Genomic DNA, 17991 nt, shown 5'->3' with positions numbered 1-17991 from the left:
CCCCCATCTTCTCATCCACCCCGTCTCTCCCGCGGAAGGCAAACCAAAAAGCAACCCTCCTTCTTACAGTAGCAGTCCACGGGCCACCGTCTATTTTCTCCTCCACATGCCATGCTCTATCCTTAACGCACCCCGCAATCTGCCTGCATCTATCTTTCCCCAGCTCCAAATCCTAATCTTTCTCTCCATCTCCATCTATCTAGCTATCTAGCTATCTATCTGCTCTGTCTCTTTGCTCTACTTCTCCCATCTCCACACTTTGATATCAAGCCTCAGACGTGAAACTGATTCAAGGACTTGCTCTTTGAGCATTCACATTCACAATGCTTGCCATTCAGTCTATGGAGGGCCCTCCTCGTCCACTTCCTGGTCCTCCTCCTCCCCTCGTCGGGCCAGAGCCTACTGAAGTTCGCCAACCAAAGCCCAAGACTCTACCCTGCAAGTACTGTAGCAAGCGGTTCAGGTTCGTCATCTGTTGCTGAACAAGAGTCGGAGTAGCATACTGATAAGATCTTCTAATGTGTAGACGGGTCGAACATGTTCAACGCCATGAGCGCACCCATACCAAGGAGAAGCCATTCTCATGTGGTTGGGATCGCTGCGGAAAGACGTTCGGACGAAGGTACGTTTACTCTAATTTCGCTATATACCCCGTCTCTCAGGCTGTCCCACCTGGCACTCATAAACAGTACTCACCACTCACTCACTCATCCACACATTTTTCAATTCTTGTCATCTCCGCTCGTCCTCTTCCTGTCTTTCCTTTTACGTGTCATCCCAGTTGGGGGCTCTCCTGTCACTCAAGCTTTGTCGTCAAATACATATACTTACATGGATATTAGAGACCTTCTCGTTAGACACGAGAAGCTCGTGCATTTAAATGAAGGTAGCAAGGATAACAACCGACCTAGGAAGTTGTCGTCCAATACATCCTCAGCATCACATAAGAGTTCCATCTCTGAGGGTCAGATAAGCAATGAGGCTCTTGGACAGCAACATCTAAATGTATCGCGACCTCCGCCACCACAACAACCACTCCCGCAGCCACAACAGTTTCATCATGGTCCTCCACCAAATACCCAACAAGGCCCTCAGGATCCCCGGACTCAGCCCCGAACTGCGGCTTGCAATCTTGACCTCCTCTCTGATGCAGCACTCGCGAGCTCAGTGACGCCTGTCCAGAGAAATGTCAATGCGGCGCCTCTTCCACCACATTCACCAGATTCCCGAAGAAAGAGTAGCTATGGAGAGTCCATCGTCGCATACACAACGGAGCGACCCCGGGAAGATCAGCCTTTGGGATCCGGATATGTGCCTCAACAACTCCCTACTGGCTCCTACGATGATTATAACCCTTTCCTTGACGAATTGACCTCTTCGTCACATTTCTTGCCTCCAAATTTTGAAATCGAACAGCAGATGATGTATTCTCGGAACCAAGGAGGACCTGCGGGGAGAAGATCATCAAAATCGTCGTTTGTGCCAGGCCGCTTCCCCCCTATGCAAACTGAGGCACGAGATCCCGCAGACCCAGCCGCTCGGGGTATCGACGAAGCAGCACGACAGTCAGCCCTTCGTATCTCGGTATCCGACCACACAGTGATCAAGAACAGACTGGATGAGTTCTCGGCCGTTCTGCCCAATGACTTTGTGTTCCCGTCGAGGCACACATTGACCAGATTCTTGGAAGGATATATCAGCGGACTCCACGAGCATCTGCCTTTCCTTCATCTTCCAACGTTTTCACCTGCCGAGACCGCCCCCGAGTTATTGCTTGCTATCCTCGCCGTGGGGGCCCAATATCGCTTTGAGAAGAACAGAGGCTATGCTCTTTGGTATGCTGCCAAGGCTGTCGCGATGGAGCAGATTCGAAGAAGGCGCATTTCTGAGGTTCATGCTTTATTACCGACCGCTTCCGCTTACAGTCCTCATTCCACGAGGCCTTCGCCAAGTGCCACATATCGCCACTCGTTTGCATCTGCACAGTCAGAGCGACCTACAACACAGGATACTCACCGAGAGCCATAGTAAGTCTCGTTCTGGTTCATATGGAGCTTCATTCTAACTGTGCTTAGTTCTCCAAATACTCCCCAGGCTCGGATTGAGACAATTCAAGCAGTTCTACTCCTATTCGCTGTCGGTCTTTGGGGCGTACCAACTATCCTCCATGAAGCATTGTCGCTGCAGAGTAATTTGGCAATTCTCATTCGAGAAGAAGGCCTTGTGGCGGAAGTCAACCAGAGTGCTGTTAACGACTGGGAAACGTGGATCCGACTGGAGACAGCCACAAGGACGAAGCTCGTTGCTTATTGCTTTTTCAATCTTTGCAGCATTGCCTATAACATGCCGCCCTTGTTGTTGACATCCGAGTTGAACCTCTTGCTCCCTCAAAGAGGTAAGCTTTGGAGGGCCGAGACAGCTTGGCAATGGCAGGAAATGCGACAGTCGACGCCAATGATGGAGCTCACTCTGCATGACGCCTTCTCACGACTCTTTGGCAGAACAAACCAAGGACTTCCGCAACATCTGTCGTCACTGGGAAGCTATGTTCTGATCCACGCCCTCATCCAGCATATCTATCTGCTGAAGCAGACCTCATTCGCAACAGGCCTGCCATACAACATTCATCGAACCATGAAACCCGAGGATGTCGAGGAGGTTACGCAAGCACTGCGTGTATGGCAGACGAGTTTTGAAGATCAGCATCAGCTCAGGGCCGCGGAAGCCGGACATTACAACGCATTGGACTCGAATGTGGGAGGAACCTTGGATTACACGGCTACAGCGCTACTGCGACAAGCCTACATCCGACTGTATACCGATGTGACGCCGTCAACCGCGCTCGAGACCCGGGATCCGCTTTTGGTGGCGTCGGCGCTGAGCAGGACCCCCTTGCTAGTACGGAGTCTAAGACTGCACCGAGCAGTGTTCCAGGCATTCCACGCCCTGTCGATGCTGGTCAAGGCTGGCGTCAACTACGTAGCCAGAACCAAGTCGGCCGACTGGAGCATCCAGCATTCGCGTAAGTCATTCATTCACTGCATGCTTTGGCTCCCTTGGAGATATGTCTTGACTTGGTTGCTAACTCATTGTCATAGTGTGCAATTTTGAGTGTGCCATTCTAGTATCCAAGTGGCTACTCACGATTGCGGCGATTGGGCCGCATGAGGCTCCCGCTTCACCCGAGGAGAAAAGCCTATTGGATAATGTTGGACGGATGCTTGATGAGACTGAATTTGCGGTTCCGCCAATCGATCCATCTCTTTCGGGACAGAACGAGGTGCCATCAAGCGACAGTGCCAAGTTGCGACAACTCGCAGTTGCAGTTGTGCGACTTTGGGCCGAGACTTTCAAGGGAACACATATCTTTGAGATTGTCAAGGTTATGGGCCAGAGTCTTGATAAATACGCTGAACTAATCGAGAAGCCGAGAGACAGAAGTCCACCGGTCCGGTTGCTGGAGCCAAACATGAACTGAAAAGGGCATCGACTACCGTAGAAGGGGAGGTCAGCAGGATGATAGGACGACCAGCAATGGTACTGAAGGGAATGAGTGCTTGAGGATTTCAGGCGTCTGATTTGAGGGAATATGGGCAACAGGCAAGATGTTGGTTAACACGGCATCTATTGAGAGGTGCTGGTCCTGGCTGGGAAAACGAGGGATATCATGATGGTCTACGATATGGGTTATTGTATACAAACGGCGTTTTATGGATGATATATTGTGTCGATTGATTGGAAAGGCATATTTTGATCAAGTTGGCGTTTGATATGAAGGGCAGAAGAGGGAGGGTCTAGTGGCTTCAATGCCAGCTACAGTAGTGATCACTTATAAGAAGAGAGTCTTTTATTATGTGAATGTGAATCTTGCACAGAGATCACTGCATGCTAGCTAAGGTATTTATGACGAGATTGAAAGACGGGGAGCCTGTTTAGTTAGTAGATGGATGTTGAATTTCTCCAAGATTAGTCTGCAACGGTTGTGACTATTCCCCGCAAAATGGCATACATATTTAGATGCAAGATCCATCTTTTGGATTGAAGTAAATGCAAGATCCACATCCACATGCGAAGAAGGGGGGGAAAAAGGAGGGGCCGGGGCCGAGCCGAGTCCTCCGAGTCAAGAGACGAAAGAGACGAAAGAATCAAAAGAGTTAAAGAGTCAAAGAGCGTGGGGAAATTAGTGGAGACCGACGGTGCATCATACCTCGGCACCTTTTCCAAGGGAACAAACCGACCGAGAATGGTCACTCACTCACCTACAAAGCCTCGGGCCATTTTCTTTCTTTCTGAGGTGAGCTCGATAATATATTATAGACATAGACACTATAACATAGACGCATTCTCTTCATTCTCTTCATCTCTAGTCATCTCTTCACCAAGAACTACCAGCCATGCCTTTTGCGACAGAACTCACCAAACGACTCGGCATCAGAGGTTTGTACACCCATTCCCACCTCCTCGACTCGACTCGACTCTCATACTAACAATCTCAAGTGCCCGTCGTCCAAGGCGGCATGATGCACGTAGGCACCGCCGACCTCGCCTCTGCCGTCTCCAACGCCGGTGGCCTGGGTATCATCACCGCCCTCATCTTCCCCACCCCCGAGGAACTGCGCAAGGAGATCCAACGCTGCCGCACCCTCACCAAGAACCCCTTCGGTGTCAACATCACCCTTCTTCCCGCCATGGTGCCCCCGAACTACGCCGCATACGCTCAGGCCATCATCGACGAGGGCATCAAGGTCGTCGAGACCGCAGGAAACTCTCCCGGGCCTGTCATCTCGCAATTGAAGAAGGCCGGCACCATTGTCCTCCACAAGTGCACCACGATTCGCCATGCTCAGAGCGCCGTCAAGCTTGGCGTCGACTTCCTCAGTATCGACGGTTTTGAGTGCGGTGGACACGTCGGCGAGAGCGACATTACAAACTTTATCCTGCTCAGCAAGGCCCGTCAAACTCTCGGTGTCCCCTTCATCGCCAGCGGTGGCTTCGCTGATGGTTACGGACTCGCTGCCGCGCTGTGCCTCGGCGCTTCTGGAGTAAACATGGGAACGCGATTCATGTGCACTGTCGAGGCTCCAGTGCACCAGAAGGTCAAGGAGGAGATTGTGCGCGCCGACGAGACCGACACAACCCTCCTCATGCGCAGATGGAGAAACACTACTCGACTCTTCAAGAACAAGGTTGCCCTGGAGGCTCTCGAGGTCGAGAAGAAGAGTGAGAAGGGCGAGTTCGCCGAGATCGCGCCGTTTGTGAGCGGTAAGCGAGGAAAGGAGGTCTTTGTGAACGGCGACACTGAATACGGCGTAAGTTTATACATTGGGTTGAGTTGAGTTGAGGATGCAATGACTAACACAGTTCTCAGGTTTGGACAACCGGCCAGGTTATCGGTCTGATTCATGATATCCCTACATGCGATGTCCTTGTTCACAGAATTGAGAAGGAGGCCGAGACGGCGTTGAAAGAGAGACTCGCGCTTCTGGTGCCCGAGTCAAAGTTATAGAGCTAGACGATACTAGACCTGCGACATTTTGTTTAAAACTTGTACGACGATGTGCTGTTTACGTTTACTGAAGGAATAATTGCAAGCGATTCTATAAACTGTGCCTCCTCTATGGATGTGTATGCTCTCTCTAATTCTATGCGACCGCGTGTTCGAAATCCTATCATCTATGAAACGCATAGTCCAAACGGTGTCTCTTTTCATCATCTGATAATTCTATTCGTTTTCGAGGCCGAGGCTGCTGGACGATGAGCTCTGGTACACCGCGATTATCAAGCGACCATTCCTTCGTCTGGGTGAGGCTCACGCCTGTCTCGATCAGCGAGATTTTGCCTCCAGGTCTTCCCATGCTCCAATCTGTGGGAGTAGTTCGTTGGTTATGGTTATGCACCATGTCCTCCGTGAGATGAAGATTCATCTCGAGAATGGCACCCCGAACGCCACAGTATATGGTATCTGAAAGATCAGACGCCTTGGCCAGACAATAGATCCTGTCATATGTGGGACTGCCAATATGAATGGTGGCATCGGGACGCCAGTAGTTTCGTCTTGAAGCTCCATGCCAGTAACACAACACCCCGTTTTGAGGATCGCATTTCTGTGGCTGATGCTCTGGCGCCCATCCTTGCTTCATAATGTGATCATCCTTCTGGCTGGGAAACGGCCACTGTGGCGAGCACGGGAGAGCAGTTGTGTGATGATATGGCTTTGGGTACCTGAAGTCAAATAGACGGATATCCGGTGCTGTGTTGCTGCCGGATACGAAACGCTCTGTACCATACACAAGCAGAGAACTACCTGCTTGGTAGGGTTGAAAGCGATCACGGTATATCGCGTCTTGTGGCGAAGGTGTTCGGATATCTACAAGTCTGAACAAGGGGTTAACAGCCAACCATCAGTTTCGCGAGACAAACTTGCCGATATGTGCCATCGTCCCATGCACTCAAAAGAAGATTTTCACTTCCGCCTCTAACTGGCTCGATTGCTCGAATTGTGGTCTTTTCGCTAACTCCCCCACTGACCAGCCTCGAAGAATCGTCTACGTACATAGAGTTACTATGAGCGTTGAAGAATTGTAGGCCGGCCGGTGTAAGCTGCCCCCAACGCAGAGGATTTCGAGTTCCGCCCAAAGCGCAAGCCAAAATATCTCTGCCCATGAACTTGGTGCTGCGTAGGAGAGACGCCTCATCTGCGGGACTGGCTTTGGAGAATTCATGGTAATCCAAAGGGCTCAGTACTTGGTCATCTGACACACCAAGACTGTAGAGAGTCAAAACCGAGCCCTTACCGCTTGCCAGGAGATTCGTCTCGGGATGCCACTGTAGAGATGAGACTGCCACTTGACCAGGGGATTTCCTCATAGGATCGGAAGCATGGCTTAGAAGTGCCTCGTCCGTTGGGTTCAACTGTTTTGCGATTGTTGCAAACTTGTCTTTGCCAGAGTGTATGCTGATGTCTCCATTGGCCCTCCCGACGACAATATGGGGTATCCCGTCATTCTCTGTGACAGAAGTTGCTGTAACATCTCCAGTGCCCGCCCGATATCCATGATCGTGGCCCCCAATCTGATACCAGGCATCTTGCTGTCCATCAACAGGTTTTATGCAAACCATGAGATTCTCACCAACGCCGGCAGCAATAACCTCGTTGTTCAGCGAAGAAATAAGCCGCGCATCGAGAACAGAATGGAACAGCACTGACTGGCTTCCAGCAACTCGACGCTGGAATCTTTCCGGCTGATTCTTCTTTTCATGCAACACATTGACCCAGAAACCGCGCTTCTCCCAGCAGCGATCCAAGTACGTTGCACGATCTGCAACAGAACTCCAGCGAGTCTCTGAATTTGTATCTATTTGCAGGGATGGGAACCGAGTCTTGACAAAGGTACGCCAACCATCTTGGCGTATGAGGCTTTGAAGATGCTTCGTCAAGGCGGAGACGTGAGCTACGTCACGAGCTGTGTCGAGATGCTCGACAATGTCTAGAACAATATCATCTGGAAGACTTGCCAGAGATGTCCTATCCATCATAATTTCATTTCGCCCGATGCTTTTGCGATGGTGGTTATGAAGTGATGCAGTTTTACCCTGATCTGGCCTGTAGCAGTATTTTCAGGTTTATCGAGTTTTGAGATCTGTCTCTCTAACTGATAGAAACAGACTGAGTGATCTTGATGCTGTTCTGGTTCGGTTTTATAATATGAAGGATTTTGACTGAGGAAGAGGGAAAAAAAACTTATACGACTCTAACAGTGAGTCAGCCATTGCTTACTGGTGGTGCCTGCCTAATATTAGTTTCATGTCGTTGAAAATAGAGTGTCATAGCGGGTCTAGGTACGTACTCCCCTCTATATTATCTACCTGTACCTATAGAATAGACCTATTAACTTAGCCTCTATTCAGCACGCTTCAACTTGATTTCTCTGATTGCAATTGCGAGCGAATTTGTATGTTTGTATGGTGATATTTCATTCTGTGTCTCAAACCATACAAGTAATCGATCAACGTCCCGGAATTACAAAAACGCCAAAACATTCCCCGCCGTTAACAAGCAATAGAAGCTGCAAGCCGCAGATACAAAGACCGTATATAATAAATATGTCATGTACAACAGGAAACATCCAAAACAAACCTGTCGTCATCCTTCGACACGAAGTTCTGTAAGGCACAAGCCTTGAGTTGGACATGGCAAAGCCAAAGATTGCAACATCTCGACTGCAATCAGAAAGGACCAGGTAAAAAGAATGGAACCAAATGATATAAAGCTAAATGAATGGATGTTATCCCTTCAACGTTCCTAAAGCATCAGCTGAGTTATAGAGATCAACCGCGGATCAAGAAGATATTTCGAGATCGTTCTATCTAATCAGAGAATCAATAACTGTGGACAATCGAGGGCGAGTATTCAGCTGATGCTTTGTGACCGTCAAAGCGGATGGGAGATCGGTCTAGGAGTAATGATGGCTCCGAGCTATCTCCATGCCTGCTATTGAACCTCTGGCTATTTGGCCTTGAGGTTCCTGAAAACGTATTGTGATTGGCCATGGTTCGAAATTTTGCAATTGAACCATGTTGTACCGCGCGCAAGCTTCACTCATCTCTGATGCTTCACGCGGGGCGAATAGATCTCTTAAGAGTCTATAGTTGACCTTGGAAGCCACTTTGATGACAGGCCTGTTCGACTTTGTTGACCCAATCACGGCCCAAGGTCATATGAATACCATCGTCGCCTGTGAAGTCATTGTATACGACGAAGTATGGCCGGGTAGGTGGGAATGGGAGGTGATGAGACTCGAACTCTATCCAGGCGTACAGGATCTGTTCGATTTCGATTAATGCACCACTGGGACATTTCGTCTTTTTGGCGATGCCTGGCGGGAAACTCATAACTTGTATAGGGGACGAACGTTGGAGCATTTCGACAGAACTTTGGGCTATGAAGTTCAAGTCCAAACTGCCATCGAACGTGACCGCTTGGCGGGTTGAATAGTCACCATCAAATGTTGTTTTGACTAAACTCAAATCCTGTCCAGCAGAAGAAGAGGGGGAGAAGATGGGGGCAGGTGGCGGCAGTTCATGTTGCATGTCTTGTCCCATGTCTGAAGGCCAAGCAAGGCCGGAGTGGTTACCAAAGTCTTGGTCGTAGTCTGGTACTAGAGGGCTCTGAAAAGAGGGAGCACTAAAGGTTGACTCTGGCAGGGTAAAGCTGTCATTGATATCAAATTCCAAGCCAGAGGTGATAGAGGAGGTAAAACTGGGAGCAGTATACTGGATGTCTTGCTCTGATATTGGTAACGAGTATGGCTCGGAATAGGGAGTTGAGGTAAGAGTGTTGTATTCCAAAGGATAAAGGGTCCGTGCCTGAGATTGATCCTGAGGGTCGGTGGCAGTGATGTTGGACTCGTCGACGCTGATGTCGTGTGTTCCAATAAATATCTGCTTCTGAACCACGGGGCTTTCGACGTTGCTCTCTAAAAGAGGTTTCGATGTTTCTGGTAACAGATATGTTTCCGAAGCCAGGGCTCCGAGTCTTTCTACTTCGGAGGGTATCGAAGGTTTTGCTGCCGATATCGATGTCGATGATGCGGATGCTTGGGTATGTGACTTTCCCTTCTCCTTCTCCTTTACTTTCTTCTCCTTCTCTGCCTTCTGGAGTTCAGTGCGTGAAGGCTTCACACGCTTCTCCAGAGGTCCACGCAGGAGACGCTCAAAACCTTTTCTCAACGATTTCTTTTTGGGATAATGTGATCGCACCAGCATAGCGCAGCATCGATACTTGTCTTGGCCGTGATGACGTTTAAGTATGCACTGTAAGTCGGAGTTTCGACAACACCTGGAAGAATATCAAGCGAGCAGAGAAGGGAGAAGACTCAAGTCACCGCTGAGACCCCAAGCAAACGCTGGCGAGGTAAATGAAGAAGAGGAACAGTAGAGTAGATTAGTCGGGCCTCAAATTAGGCTCTAAATCCTGGTCGTATCATACGCTAGATCCGTTGAGCCTCATCAAAGTACCGGCAAGAACATGGATGGCAGTTCCATGAAGGGAATTTACATGGTAGATAAGTGGCAGAGAAAACCACAAAGACAACACTCCCTCAGCCAGACGAGCCATTACACAGTTGTGATATAACGTAGCTAGGAGGGCCATGTGCACCTATAAGAAAGTGGCACTCTCTTTCAACCCACCCTGGCTGCAGAATCAAGGAGCCATGCTAGCCATGCTATTATGCAGTCAACTGGTTCAGTGAGTGATATCGAGCCGTGGTTGGCCGAGGTCGACCAAGTAAAGCATTACTTGAACAATCACAAAGTGAAGATAGCAGCAGCAGGGCAGACACGGTGATATACAAGGGTTCTATAGGTCAGGCAACTGTAAGGGTGGTCCCTATTTAGGGAATTGTAACTCTTGAAAGCTGAAGGATGATGGGGTTTATATCACTAGTGACGTCTCGCTGTCTATGTGAAAGTACAGACTCGAGGACTAGAACACCTCGCTTTGTATTTCACAATCCGTCCTCTGCATTAGCTCCGCATTCTCATGTGATTTATGCAATGTGATATCGGTGAATGTGACAACTCACAGGTGGGTGACTACGTGGCTTTCTCATTCGGAAATCCCCCCATTCCCCATTCCCTCTCAGCCTGATTTGTTCCAAGACAACAATGCTGATCCAAATGCTTCACGTTATGCATCCTTCATTATGTTGCCGGGCGTCAGTATACTGGACTTGGCTAGAACTAGTCGTTGACCATAATTTCATTCTATTTTCACAAACGTTAAAAGGTCCATTTCACTCCCTTTGCTAACCTCGGTCCCTGCTGACTGCCGTGATGTGTCTGACATTGGAGCCTCACTCGATATTTCCTACAAGTCTTGGACCTCCTCCATCCTCATATCCCCTCTGGGGCTGCTCACTCGTTTCAGAACAGGACCTTGAATATACTCTCTTACCCGCTAAGTCGAAGACATGTCAGATGTTTCCACTCAACTAGTGATCATTAACTGCCGGCCAGTTTCTGCCAACGATCCCAACCTCTCCAAACGAAGAAACAAGTCCCAGAGCCCTCTGCAAATCAGTGCCATACTCTACGGCAGAGCCTATGGCCTTGTCTCCAAAAATATAGCAGAGAAGTTTTTGGGAGTAAGCGAGAAACATACTTCTGGGCTTCCCTCCGTGGTAGAAATCTCATGGGCTCTATCTGGCTCCGAACAGGACTTGGAGACGAGCCAGGTCCATGTCATTCCTGGATTAGAGCAAGACCTCGTCCTTGGTGATGACCCTAAGGAACTTTACCAGAGTGTCCACCTCACTCCCCCAGCAAATTCCCAGGGATCTAAACCAGAAGAGCAAGGGGAAAGTACCTCCTGTCCAGAGGAAGCCCTACCCTTCCAATTGAACACCTGGGAAGACTTTAAGAGCCAAGGCATAATCCCCAAGAATCAAGAATCTCAAGAAACCCTCGAACAGCTAGTGGCTCGCTGCCGCACAAGAGCCCAAAACCCAAGCCCCCTCCACAAAACCGTAGCTTCAGAGCCAGAACAACCCGAAGGACTATCAAAGATCAGCACTGACTCCTTGCACGGTTCTGTTGATATCTCTTCCAACACATCTGATTCAGATGGGAAATGGATCTTGCCGCCCAACGACAAATTGCACAGAGAGAGTACTTCCTCACTGCAGCCTTCGGATGCTGATAGTCTGGCCGACCCTAGTGATAACATTGCCTGGGAGTTGTCAACTGAAGCATCTCAAGTTCCTTCTCACAGTTCCCAGTTTCATGGCTGGTCTCTGGTAGACACAGCTTCAGCAGATACCCATTCGAGTACCCCTGAATGGATGGAAGACCAGAACACCACCCATGAGCCTCAGAACGACGATTTCGCCACGCACCCGGGTCATCGTTTCTGGGAATGGGACGTTGAGAGACAACTTTGGCGTCGAAAGGGTCAAGACGGGTCAGACGAGAGAGATTGGTTTGAAATTCCTCAATAACAATGGCTTGCTCGTAAGATACCCAGTCCGAGGAATTCCTTGAGCACTAGAAGCTAAAAACACATAGCTTTAATAATACACTGGTGTTTTTTTTTATGTTTTCTGCTCTTTGTTTTACACCTGTAGTTATTGCTAGACAGTTAAATATATGGCGCTTTGTTCTTGATTCTCTCATATCCGCTTGGCTACTCGACTATCGTTAATATCAACAGCCTACTGGATAATGATACCGATAGTCAAGAGGCGAGCTTAAAAGTGGCAACAGAAGGCCGATATGTATTCGAATCATAAATAGCCTACCCAATCGCAAATATGCACCACAAAGAAAAACGCCATACACCAACAATCTACACGCCAACTACCAATAACGACGCCTCCCAATGCCGGTATCATCATAATAGTAGATGCAGCGCCCGCACGCCCTTCTCTGCTGCTGCAATATGCCAAGGTCGAACATCCATCTCGCGATCTACAACACCTCGTGCTCTGGCCAGGGTTCCGAGACCCCTAAAATAGTACAACATTTCCCTTAGAAGAGGCTCGTACGCTCTAGGCGTAGCCTCTGTATGAACAAGATTGACCTCCATCACGACTGGGGGGTCTTCAAGCTTTGTTCCTGTTCTTTTAATCAAATACCCACTGGCAAGTGCCGGTCTCACTTCCAGTAACGTAGTAGAGTTACAGAGTCGATGTCCGACGATGGCACCCCATGTCTGGTCAGTGGCATCAATCAGGAAGGAATCGGCCTCTGCTTCTGCAGCACCCTCAGCAGTCGCTGTAGCAGCTAATGTGCTAGCATCACGCATGGGCGTTGCCGGAGTCGTGGTTTGCTCCGGCGAAACAATATTAGCCTGGGGCGTGGATACTGGTGTCGAGTAGAACGCCGAGGTTGCCGCATGAGGAATCTTCACGATTGGCGGGACCAGCTGCAGAGACGGATTGGTATCGACGGACATGATTATCATGGTGAATGAATGCTTGTCGTCTAGCGTTGAGGCTGCTTGCCACCACTCCACCTCTCTCTGGTCCATTACCCCAGACTTGGTGATGATCACTCGCCAATGAACTTTCCAGATTGATATCATGGTCAACGTAGTCGCCCAGATCTCGGCTATGATGGCGGCCTTGTGTTGGGAGACGGAACGATCTGGTGTTCTGCTCCGAGTGATTGAATAGGACGTGGTCGCTTGTCGTTGTCCACGATTGTCGGTCCATGCAGCTGTAATCCATCGGCCATCAAGACTTTCAGCATACCCAACATGTAAGCAGGAATTCTCATGCATAAGGGACTGAGAAGGCGACGTTGTGAGCTTGAAGTCAATCATCCGAGGTGGAGGCTGTTCGAGCATAACTGACGGTGCAGGTGTAGGTCCACCGAATTCAGTGTCCAAAAACAAAGTGCACCTATCATATGTCTCTATGCAGAGCTTGGTCATTTCTGCGGGAGTCGGGACGACTAGCGATGTTGTGGAAGATATCATATCTAATGAGACAAGCTGCAGCACCAGCTCATTCTGTGGAGATTCTCGACGAGCTGCTAGGAGGTCGCTGTACTCATCAAAGCAGCGGTAGAAAGCTGTGCAAGCCTCGATGATAGAAGCCGGGTTATCTGGCGAGTAAACAAAGTAAATGACCAGATTCTTGTCTTTGGATTTTAACTCTGACAGAGAGCTTCGGAGCACTTCCATGCTTTCCACAAGAGCAGAGCCATGACCAGTTACGGTTGCGTCAGGTGAAGTCGAGATCCTATCAACCTCATATGGCAAGACGCCATCGTCCCAGTCTCCAGACAACGGCAGGTTGTTGAGAGTGCCAAGTTTCAACGATTCATATACACTCTTCAAGCGACCGAGGAAACTTTCAACATGGTCTGACATCCCCTTCCAGCCTGGAAAGATGCAAAGAGCGGAAATGTCCTTTGTCCCCCACGAAGGTGAGAGCCCGAGACCTTCCCAGAAAGACATTGATGATGGAAGTACTGAGAGTTTCGTTTCTGATCTGCGTACTTCCAGATGAGGAACAGGAATCTGGTACAGATTGTTTGCGCGCAATTGCTCGGCGTTGGGATCTCTGCCCGGAATCGGTCTGGGCTGGAGACGGCTCGGTTGTCCTACAAGGGGAAGATCTTGAATTTCCAGCAACGCCTTCAACCGCACGGCCGTCGGGGTACCCAAATTCGAAGGCATGACATCGTGAAGAAGTTGTAAGGAGTTCCGAGCAATATTGAGCTCATGGCTCCTCATAGTCGCAAGGGAGACAGAAGACTCAGCCTTATGCTCGATGCCTATTTCAAGTCGCCCGGTAGCAGCCTGTTCGGTGACGATTTGCGCAATTTCAACAAAGTCGTGGTTGGAAAGGCCTACGTCCACGTTGAGTGGCTCTGGGTCCAAAAAGAAGCGGTTTAGCAGCATCTCTGGCGATTCGGTTTTGGACAGTTTTGGGAGCTCGATCGCAAGTTGCTCATCAGTGAAATCATCTAGCAGTTCTGTCTCTCTAGAAGTTGTAGCTTGTGAAAGAGCATCATCATCCACGACGGTTCGTTTAATACTGGACTTGACGGGAGAAACTGGACCACCAGAAATCGAACTTATATCGTCTCCGTCTGACTCTAGATCACTCTCCTCAGAGATCCAATCATGCCCGTTGAGTCTCTGGGGGCTTGCATGGGTATTAGATGCGTCAATACCAGTCAAACTTCTGATGAGAGAGTTCCCAAGAAGTGATTTGGATGTCTGCTTCAGCTTTCCTTGCCCTTCGAGATACTCATCTCGAGAAAGATTATGAGCACTCGGCCTCGAATCTCCATTACTCTGGTCCTTTGAAAAGTCGAATGCACCACCATGCTCATACTTTTTGTTGATCAGAGGAATCTTAGGATCAAACTCGACCTTTTCAAAGACACTACTCTTTCTCCGAGGTGGCTGGACAGCAAAATCATCCTTGGTAGGGCTGGACAACGAGGCCCGTACTCGCTTGAACACGGTAGCTGGGTCGAATGGACTAGACCCTCGCTTGGCAGTATCTGGTCGCTCAACTTTGATTCTGTGATTGAGCTCCTCATTGAGTGAGCTCCTGGCATGCTTCAGTTCTGGCTTAGCAAAGACAGAATCATTAGTCTTTGGCTTTGGTTTGACTTCAGGTTGCGGCTCTATGACTTTATGTGGCTGTGGATGCGGTTGCGGATGCGGATGCGATAACACCGGCGGAGGCATTACCTGGGGCGCGGGCGCAGTAGGAACTGGTTGCAGATCTGGCATGTCCATGTCCAGGTCGTTACTGTCAGGGCCATCAAAGAAATTAAAGTCATCCTCTGTTACATCGTGGTCCCCGAACACATCCTCGCCCAAGTCGTTCATTACATCGTCAGAATCGCCCATAGCGTTGCTGTCGCTTCGTTCTCTCTTCTGTTCGTGATGGCCTCCCCAGGTGTCATTCTCAGCATCAGGCATCGGTGTCGCTGTTGGCATCGTGATATCAGCATCAACAACTGCAAGGGTTGGGGGCGGGTTGTTAGGACTCGAGATCGCTCCATCCAAGGAAGGGGTAATGCCGATGTGCTGTTGAATTGCGTCGGGGGGTGTTGGATACATGACACCAGCGGCAGCGGTGCTAGGTCGCCTCATGGTCAAAGGAGACTGCCCATTGAGATTTTGAGCTAGGGGGTTCGCACCATTAACTTCTTTAGGGACAGCATACATTCGCTCAGCTCTGCGTTTGGAGATTCTCTCTTCCCTTTCAGACGCACCGGCGAACCATCCACGAGCATCTCCCAAGGGATCGTGGCATTCCTCGTGGCCACTGAGCATTGTGTCGCCAACACGATGAGTTGTCGACATTTCCAGTGGCTTCTTTCGAAAGCAGAGTGATCCTGGCCAGGGAACTGTTGCCCGTGATCGCTTGGATTCCCCTTCCGCATCTTGCGAAGCTGGCTTGGAAATGAGAAGGTTGACCCAGGGGCTCGACTTGAATTGAGATGGGTTGAGCCCACAGTATTCGAGTGCTTTGAGGCATGAGTGCTTCCATTGCGAATCATTTGTATCTGGAATACTTCTCACACTCAAAGCTTGCGTATTAGGTGTCTGTGCTAGACTTCGATCCGACCCGTCCCCGTTGGCAAAGTTCTGTTTTGTTGCAAAAACTCCATAAGGGGCAGCAAGCACTGAGCTACTTGGGGACGAGGAGTCACCTGTGAGAACATCTTCCACTGTCGCCAGGTTCTTGCAGTAAGAGAACGTGAGACTGACAACAAGAGAGCCCGTGGTAGTGAGATATGTCTTGAATGTGCCAACGACGGGATCAGCTTGCAATGAGCCCCTTTCCCGTTCATTCGCATCGGCTTGCAAAGGTGGAATCAACATTGTCCTGTAGTTCAGTGGTATGGTCATAGACCGACTACAGAAAGCAAACGCTATCGAGGAAATGACTGCGACTATGAACTGTTCGTAGATAATCTTTGGCACTATCCGCGGCGTCTTCATGTCGGTAGCCTGAGCTGAAGATTGAGACCCTCCGTCTGGCAAAGCCCCTCCAGCGACCTGAGTTGGTGAAATCAAAGGGTTACGGCTATTTGACTCGGCCGGAGATGAGGTTGACGCTGCGTTATTCGGGGCATTCTGTGTGGTGTTTCCCGGGATGCGGCTCTTCTGTAAAGCTACTGGTTCAAGGGTACCCTCCTCGACCATCCCTAATGTGTAGCCTGAAGCTTCTAGGCTAGATCCTGGGGCAGAATTGACGAGATTGCTCGTCCCATCTTTGCTGACGATTTGGAAGATCCATATTCCCACTCGGTCGGCATCGTATGAAACAAGCTTTCCTTGATCGCGAAGGGAACTTTGAATCTCGAGAGCGGATGATTGGAAGGCATGCGATTGGTCAGGAGGAGGCTCGTAGATGCGAAAGGCTACCGACGCGATGTTGTTCTGAAAAGCCAAAATTAGATAAAGAAATGCTTCTGGAGGGACGTTGGAGGTATAAGGGTAACTCAAACATACTATCGACAAGGTATTTGTCTCATAATCACTGGTCTCCATTGCGACAACTTCCTCGCCGGTCCGAAGTCGCAACCGTAAATGCGGCCTTAGGAACGACGGCGAGGCCCAAGCCTAGAAGGGCTCGACACTCTGCGCCGTTTCTTTTTTGTAGTCGAGCCTTAGAATAATAGAAGTTGTCGAGATATGGCTGTCTGGATGGTGCTGGTAGGGGCAGTCGACTCCCCAGACTCCATCTCAACGGGCCAGACACTTGTGCTGAGTCGCAGACTCGTAGCTCGGTGATGGTGCCACGGAGAGCTAAAATGGCTCGGATGATGAGTTGATTCTTCGAAATATTGCTGAAAGAAGTAACAGCTAAGTTATTGGCGTTATGTTGTGTTCTTTGGACATAAGGAAACGATGTGGTGATGGTCTGGGCCAGTTGGATATTTGATGATGTCTGTCGCGACAAACTAGGCGTTGGCGGAGGTGGGAATTCAGTGGAGGCGGAAGAGCAAGGGCCTCAGCTGGGATGGGGAGTACTTTTAATCGGGGTCAATCAAGTGGTTTGTTGGCCGGGTTTAACAGGGGAGTAAAGGAACGGGCAACAATTTCAAGGGACTGAATAGGAGCGAATTAGGCTAGGCTAGGGGGGGGAAGAGAAGATCAACCATAGGTAGTCCATATAGAGAGTTGGTCCTTGGAATTTGACGTTTATGTACAACTTGGTGCAAGTAAAATCATAGACTATCAAGTTATATCATCTATCTTTCTCTTTGGTACCAAATAACTAAATCGTTGTGTATATAACATTCTCAAATAAACAGTCAGAGTACATACATATATTCCATTTTCCCTCTGCTTGAGATATCCACCGGGGTCCCTTACCGAGAGTCACCGAGCACACCGAAAGTGGTGGGGCTTCGTTTTTCTTCACCTTGATTTTTTTCCAAGTCCAAGGCGCATCAGCGGGTGAATCGCAAAACTTACATTATTCCTCTCAGCACGACAACCAAGTTTCG

General features: G+C 49.5%; 6 protein-coding genes across 6 annotated transcripts; 3 read left to right on the top strand and 3 right to left on the bottom strand.

Annotated features, from left to right (window-relative positions):
- Positions 1 to 323: 323 nt before the first annotated feature.
- FTJAE_5015 (regulatory amdA) lies at positions 324 to 3478 on the top strand (the record flags this gene model as incomplete). Its single annotated transcript, XM_037351480.1, has 5 exons — positions 324 to 463; positions 527 to 622; positions 843 to 2027; positions 2076 to 3022; positions 3099 to 3478. 5 exons carry the CDS (start codon positions 324 to 326, stop codon positions 3476 to 3478), a joined length of 2748 nt encoding a protein of 915 aa, XP_037207910.1.
- A 916-nt stretch (positions 3479 to 4394) lies between these two features.
- FTJAE_5014 (2-nitropropane dioxygenase) lies at positions 4395 to 5506 on the top strand (the record flags this gene model as incomplete). The annotated part of the gene is made up of 3 exons (XM_037351479.1): positions 4395 to 4437; positions 4498 to 5309; positions 5369 to 5506. 3 exons carry the CDS (start codon positions 4395 to 4397, stop codon positions 5504 to 5506), a joined length of 993 nt encoding a protein of 330 aa, XP_037207909.1.
- A 163-nt stretch (positions 5507 to 5669) lies between these two features.
- On the bottom strand, positions 5670 to 7536 carry FTJAE_5013 (uncharacterized protein; the record flags this gene model as incomplete). The annotated part of the gene is made up of 2 exons (XM_037351478.1): positions 5670 to 6375; positions 6554 to 7536. 2 exons carry the CDS (start codon positions 7534 to 7536, stop codon positions 5670 to 5672), a joined length of 1689 nt encoding a protein of 562 aa, XP_037207908.1.
- A 1107-nt stretch (positions 7537 to 8643) lies between these two features.
- FTJAE_5012 (uncharacterized protein) lies at positions 8644 to 9765 on the bottom strand (the record flags this gene model as incomplete). Its single annotated transcript, XM_037351477.1, has 1 exon — positions 8644 to 9765. The coding sequence occupies one exon, from the start codon at positions 9763 to 9765 to the stop codon at positions 8644 to 8646; it is 1122 nt and encodes a 373-aa protein (XP_037207907.1).
- Positions 9766 to 10973: 1208 nt separating this feature from the next.
- Positions 10974 to 11999, top strand: FTJAE_5011 (uncharacterized protein; the record flags this gene model as incomplete). Its single annotated transcript, XM_037351476.1, has 1 exon — positions 10974 to 11999. The coding sequence occupies one exon, from the start codon at positions 10974 to 10976 to the stop codon at positions 11997 to 11999; it is 1026 nt and encodes a 341-aa protein (XP_037207906.1).
- A 392-nt stretch (positions 12000 to 12391) lies between these two features.
- Positions 12392 to 17029, bottom strand: FTJAE_5010 (mediator of RNA polymerase II transcription subunit 13; the record flags this gene model as incomplete). The annotated part of the gene is made up of 1 exon (XM_037351475.1): positions 12392 to 17029. One exon carries the CDS (start codon positions 17027 to 17029, stop codon positions 12392 to 12394), a length of 4638 nt encoding a protein of 1545 aa, XP_037207905.1.
- Between the last annotated feature and the right edge of the window lie 962 nt (positions 17030 to 17991).

This window comes from Fusarium tjaetaba (assembly GCF_013396195.1).
Source record: "Fusarium tjaetaba strain NRRL 66243 chromosome Unknown NRRL66243_c0000093, whole genome shotgun sequence".
Lineage (NCBI taxonomy): Eukaryota > Fungi > Ascomycota > Sordariomycetes > Hypocreales > Nectriaceae > Fusarium > Fusarium tjaetaba.
This window is presented reverse-complemented; position numbering and strand designations above follow the sequence as displayed.